General features: G+C 46.9%; 1 protein-coding gene across 1 annotated transcript; it reads right to left on the bottom strand.

Annotated features, from left to right (window-relative positions):
- Positions 1-5,129: 5,129 nt before the first annotated feature.
- On the bottom strand, positions 5,130-6,212 carry NANOS1 (nanos C2HC-type zinc finger 1). Its single transcript, XM_026068356.1, has one exon. The coding sequence runs from the start codon at positions 6,092-6,094 to the stop codon at positions 5,327-5,329; it is 768 nt and encodes a 255-aa protein (XP_025924141.1). The 5' UTR covers positions 6,095-6,212; the 3' UTR covers positions 5,130-5,326.
- Between the last annotated feature and the right edge of the window lie 139 nt (positions 6,213-6,351).

The following is a 6,351-nucleotide window of genomic DNA, read 5'->3' as shown; positions in this document are numbered from 1 at the left end:
ATGTGTGCAACATTTGACTTTCTCCAGTCAGTGGGGAGATGTGAAAAGTGATTATACCTCCAGTTATGTATTTTTAATTTTATCCAAGCAAAACCATATTTATGTAGGGATGAATGTATTAATGGTCATTGCACCAGATAAGCACCATTATAAAACTGTTCCATCATCTAAATTACTAAATTTTAAAAAATATTTGAGATTGTCACAACACAGATCTCAAAATATTTGAGACTGTCACATGTAGGATTCTCAGGACCAGGCTGCTTGAGAAAAGATCTGGAAGATGTGAACTTTACAGACACGACAGTGTGTTTATTTTATTGTTTCACCATTTTAGACAAAATACTAACTTCAGTGGTCAAAAATTATTTCTGACCAACTCCAACAGATAAACCTCCATCTATTGCCATAATTATACATTAATACAATGTTTGAATACTTAGAGAATGTTGATGAAGTCAAATGAATTCTATAGCAAGCTGTGTTTGATTAATGTTTAACTTAACTTTAAAGTCTTCATTGAAACTGAAAAGAATAAAGCACAAATTGTAAAATACTATGTTTAGATCACAGAACTAGTCAAGGCTGGTGCTGTTAGTTAAAGAGATACAAATATTGCTTGATTAAAGCCATCTCCAGGAGTAAAACAATGTAGGGGTTATCAGGTATGAATGTGTCCATTTTCTTCTCCAGAAAAAGCTCAGAGATTTGCCCTCCTGGCTTGTGGAAAAGGCTGAGGGTTGTCAGTATGCTCAGCAGAAGTAGGGCCTACAAGAAGCCTGTCAGTCTTCTTGTGGGAGGTGGGTGAACTCAGTAAGCTGCTTGCATATAGACATTTTAATTATGTTTCCTCTAAAGTGCTTTTGTTCTGGAAAAAAAAAGTTATGAAAATTGCTGACTAAAAACAGGGCAATCAGAATGAAGTGGCGTTGCTCCAAACTGAGGACAGAGTCACAGTTCAAGACAAATCATGACCTTGCCTTCATGAGCCTTAATACAGTCATGAAAGGGATCAAAATACATTTGGGAGCTCTAAGTGGGCTGTTGGACAGCCAGAATGCAATCTCAAACAGGAAAAGTACCAGAACTTTTATTTTGCTTTAAATGAAATATATCTTGATTTTTTTCTTTTAAAAATCAATGGGCTGCAGTTACTGACAGGAGCCATTACATTTAAACAAGCTTTCCTACAGTAGTAAAAATGTACTGTTAAACTGTATAAGCCTACAAAATAAAATTATTAGGTCAGTGAAATGTAAGATTCAAAATTTACCTGTTATTCAGAAATTTGTAAAAATTATATGTAGTTTGTTACAGAATTGCAGGAAACGGGCATGCAAGAGGCGTAGCAAGAACATCCATTTCTTCCTGTTTTGCCAAGGCAGGACCAAAACGTTCTAAACATTGTCTGATCTTAAGTAGAATTATTAATGGATTTAATTATGGTAGGATGAGGATTCTGCAAAAAATTCCAGTGCTTTTCGCCTAATCAAAATCTCCCTTGTTGTAATTTAAGCTTTGTTAGTTCTTTCACTATTGGACACAGGGACAATTTATTTCTTTCTTCATCACATTTGAAGATTAACAGAAATTTCTCCTCATTTTTGTCCAGATGGTAGGCACATTAGCAGTAGTATCTCCCTCCTTACATGACTGTTGTCAGACTATTTCCAGTATATAACAACTAATTTGGTGGGTCAACTAGGCATGTCTATAGGAAGTAAAGACATTTTGTGTCCATCAGTGTTCAGTCACATGGCAAAGTTGCTGCCTGAGGCACATCAGTCCACAGTAGGATGGAGGGCAACTCTATGGCACTGATACAGGATTTTCACTAAGGACATGTACAGACTTACATAGAGAATTCAAAAGAGCTGAAGTCAGGTATCTGAAAGTAGCTTTTAATTAGAAGTACTTTCCTTTTTCCTCAAAACTAATATTAATTGAGGATGTTGTATAGCTATCCAATATTTGGTTCATTCCTCTGATGTTATATTTTTAACAAAATATCACCATGTAAAAGACTCACTTGCATGCCTAGGGATATTTCCCTGTAATAAAGGAAATGATTCTTTGAAGATAAGATATTTGATTTAAACCAGTAATTTTGATTTGCAGATGCCTGTAGCACAAATGAAAATAACATTAGGTTTGCTTTTCCTAGTCATCTTATGTGGAGCACATAACAGCTTTCAACCTGGGCTGCTTTCTGCTTAAACTATTTGTTACTGCTAGGACTTAAGTTACTCATTAGTAACTTAAATTGTTTCCAGTAATTTAAGAAATCTACATAGAACTATAAGCACTATCTATCATATTAGGCTTTTAAGAGTGACTAAGAACAAGCATGTTTCTGCCTACTTAGTGCCACAAAGAATGGGCTGGTGCACAGGAAGTAGCTTTAGAAGTTTACTTCAACACTTTGCCCCTCCCCCCCAGTCTTTAAAGGTTCAGTCTTTATAAGATGAATCACATTGACTTGTAAAGCTTTAAAAGGCAAATCATTCAGAAGAATGCAGTACTGTTAAATGATCATGCAAAGTGACTTGTTTGAAAATCTTGCTTTTAAACTCTCTTTTGCTGATTCTGATTCTTATTATCTTCTCTGAAATATTTTTTTTTCCTAATTGGTCTTTTGAAGTGAATACTATATTGTCTTACCTGTTAATACTTTGATCACGTGCTTAATATTGTGTAGTGGCTATGACAGGCAGCTCTCAGCCTTTCCCCCGCAAGCCTGTAAGTATGCACGTAGAACAAGAGAAGAGTCAGGAGTCATATGCAGGAGCAGAAGCTTTTAAGATACAGTAGCAGTGTTCTTATGCAGGTGGAGGGGAGGAGCAGGTGCCAAAAACAGTTAGTGCCCTTCAAAGCAGGGGGGTATTTTGCTGTCTTGATGAATTCCAGGCATTGTCTTAGAACAAGGGAGCTTAATTTATAGACCAGAGAGGAAGTACATCACAAGCACCATCAGGAACACCTCCAATACAGCCCTGTCAGTATTTCCCTTAAGAAAAGTTTTAAGGTATTTTCCAAGGATGTTTCTTTCTTGCTTTTGTCTCCATTAACAGCCATCTGGGTTAAAATATACACACTGAACTTCAAAATTTTACAAGAAGGTAACAAAAACATGAAAGAAAACTCTTTCCCATAGCATTACATTCAAGTTTGATTCTAATTCGTGGTAGATACAGATTAAACCTATGTGGACTAGACATTACAATATCTAATTAAACTTTAGCAGCTTAGAAGAGTCTGTAATGCAAGCCCTACAGAACAAATACAATATGCAACTTTAGGATAAGGAAAATGTAGCTGCTATAAGGTTAGCTGTAGCCACTAGTGTTATCTATTGCAAGTCCCTTTGCATTTGATAATTAGACTTAACGCTATCTTGGGATGAGTTTGGTGAAGATTCAAGAGAACGCTTCCATATAGATTCAATTTCTCCATCCTCAGAGCTGCAGTTGTGCCAGTCAATAGCAGTTACAAGTAATGAATCTTAGGCCTTCCTTTCCAGCCTATTTTGCACACCTTTTAACTCCATTCTTGACTGYCCTGCTTCCCGCTGTCCTCCCCCCATTCTCTCTGTTGAGCAGCTTCTCAAAAGGAGTCCACACAAATGCAAATAACCTCACTTCCCTAGTTCCCTTTTTTCTTTTCTGTCTGCACCCATCCCCCCTCTCATTTTCCTGGAGATTCCCTAATTGTTCTTGCATAAATTTTTCTTCACCTCCCTTGTTTGATGATAACTATTTGGCAGGGCAACCCTGGGTTCCCTTCTCTATCCCAGCTCTAGGTAGTCAGCTACCGTGCAACCCTCTCTGCACTGAGAACTTGCATACCAGCATTTCAGCTCTGGAGGACTCATTCTAACCAAACTCTAAACCTACTGCCACTTCTTGTCCTGCCATCTAGTCACAATGAAAACAATTCCTGGTCTCTTGAGAACTAGAGGCAACATGGCCTGGCTTGTCAAGGAACTGGCATGACCTAGGATTCAGAACTCTTTCCTAGGTTTTCAGCTTCAGTCTTATATTTTGTACAGTCTATGTAGCATTAGGGATATTTGTTAGTGACATAGGTAGATCTCTCCTATCTTACAATGACTTAAAGCTATATTATTCTCTCTGGCCTTGACAAATATAACCTTCCCTTGTTGTTTAGCTACAGTTCTGCTAGTGACTTTCTGCTTTGACCCTGTCCCTTTTCCCTTCAAAGGCCTTCCATCAGCTTCTCATTCTCCATCACAAACTGCTTTAAAGCTTACTTTCTGCCATATCTATTGCCCTTCCTTCTGTAAGCAAGGGCTCAGTTTCCACCCCTGCCTAAACCTGTTACATATTCAAACAAGTACTTCTACACTTTTTCCTCTTAGACCTTCCCTAAAGCTGGGTATCAGACACCAGGAACCTGTTCCTGATACCTGTTTGGCAAGATCAGAGGCAGCCATACTCACTAGCAGAACAATTCAAGCATAACCATGGGGCAGCTACCTGGTTTTAAGCTCAGTGGAGGAAATCGCTCAGCTGTTTAGTTTAAGACCTGAAACGCACCGTGTCATACCATAATTAAGTACCCTGCTACTAACGGGGAAAACGCCAGCTTTGGCGCGCAGTCCAAACGCTGCTGGAACAGGCTGAACAAGAGAGCAGGGACCACCCGGAGGAAAGCAGCGCTGAGCACAAGTCAGCGGGGGCCGGAGCGGGGCCGCCTCGGGGCGAGGGCGGCCGCAGCCGCTTTTCCCCTTCGGGGCAAGCGAAACCCGGGGCTGCGCTGCGCGGGGCGGTGAGCACGGCGCGCCGGTCTCGCGGCGGCCGGGCGAGAAGGCAGCAGAGGGCGACGCCACCGCGCCGCACGCCCGGGGCCACCTCCTCCCGCCGGCCCCGGCCGGGCGCCAGGCAGCCCCGGCCCGCCGCCCCCAACCCGCCCAGGGCAGCGGCCGCCGCCGCGCACTGTCAAGTGCTTCCCTTACCCCCTCCACCCGAGCTCGTCGTAAACCCGTTTTCTTAAAAAAACATATATCTATATTTATACAATAAACAAATACAGTGCATCTAAACGGCGCAATTACCATGACATAGCGTTAGGCTCCGCGCTGGGCTCCCTGCACGCCAAGCGCACAACTAGAAGCTATCCGCTGCAAGACACCAGCCCGGGGACTCTCACACTCTAGTCTCCGCGTTTAATATATTAATGTGTTAAAGAACAAAACGTAATCCGCTTTTAAGACAATCTTAAAAAAGAAAAAAGAGCAGGAAGGGGTCTCCTGGGCGGCGGGGCACCGCTGTCCGGCCGCTCGCCCCTCCGGCGTCCCCGGCCGCGCCTAGCGGACCTTCTTGCCCAGGGCGGTCCGGGCGTGTTTGAGCTGTTTGGCCGCCTGCATTTTGGAGAGGGGGCAGTACTTGATGGTGTGGGCATTGTCCCCGCTGGCGCCGCAGAGGGGACAGGTGTAGCGCCGCAGCACCGGGCAGAGGACGCGCCCGTCGGGTCCCTTGAGGATGTGCGTGGTGTAGAGGGCCACGGCCTCCTTGTTGTTCCGGCAGAAGACGCAGACCTGCAGCTCGGGCTTGAGCAGGCGGGCGGCGGCCCGCGGGTGCGCCGGCAGTCGCCCCGCCACCACCAGCCCGCCCCAGGCGTGCGGCAAGCCCTCCCGGCCCGGGTGCTCGCCCGAGCAGCCGAAGACCACGGCGGCGGGGCCGCCGCGACCGGGGAAGGGGCTGAAGTCGGCGAAGCGCTCCTCCAGCAGCCCCTCGCCGTGGTGGTGGTGGTGTTCGCACAGCTCCAGGTCGTGCAAGTCCAGCGCGCCCTCGAAGTACGACCCCGCCGCCTCCGCCTCCGCCTCCTCTTCCTCCTCCTCCTCGGGCGGCGGCACGGCGGCCGCCACCACCACGGAAGGGGGCTCGGCGCCGAAGCCCTTGCCGGGCCCCATGGCCTTGGTGATGAGCGTGGCCAGCCCCAGGTAGTCGTTCCAGGAGTTGAACACGTTCCCGCAGCCGCTGTGGCCGCGGGCGCCGTAGCGGGCGCCCGGCAGGCGCTCCCCGGGCGGGAGATGCCGGTGCTGCTCCAGCTTGCCGCCGGGGAAAGCCTCCATGGAGGGCGCCGCCGCCGCGGGCGGCCCAGGCCCGCACTCTCCGCGGGTGGCTCCGCTCTGCTCGGTAGGGTCCGCTCAGGCCGCCGCGGCCGCACCGCCACCACCACCGCCGCCCCGCTTCTCCGCCGCCGCCTCTAGGAGCGCGCGGCCGCGCGCCGCGCTTTAAATAGGGTCGGTGGGCGGCGGGGCGGGGCAGCGTGGCCGCCGCGCTCCCATTGGCCGCCGGCCGGAGCCCCCTCCCGCTCATTGGCCGGCGG

Source organism: Apteryx rowi, unplaced genomic scaffold (genome assembly GCF_003343035.1).
Source record: "Apteryx rowi isolate R43461 unplaced genomic scaffold, aptRow1 scaffold_1048, whole genome shotgun sequence".
Classification (NCBI taxonomy): Eukaryota; Metazoa; Chordata; class Aves; order Apterygiformes; family Apterygidae; genus Apteryx; species Apteryx rowi.
The sequence above is the reverse complement of the archived record's forward strand: the minus strand, read 5'-3'. Positions and strand labels throughout refer to the sequence as shown.

Bases quoted from the DNA above. Each gene is read 5' to 3' on its own strand.
- NANOS1 (XM_026068356.1), bottom strand. From the start codon at position 6,094: ATGGAGGCTTTCCCCGGCGGCAAGCTGGAGCAGCACCGGCATCTCCCG.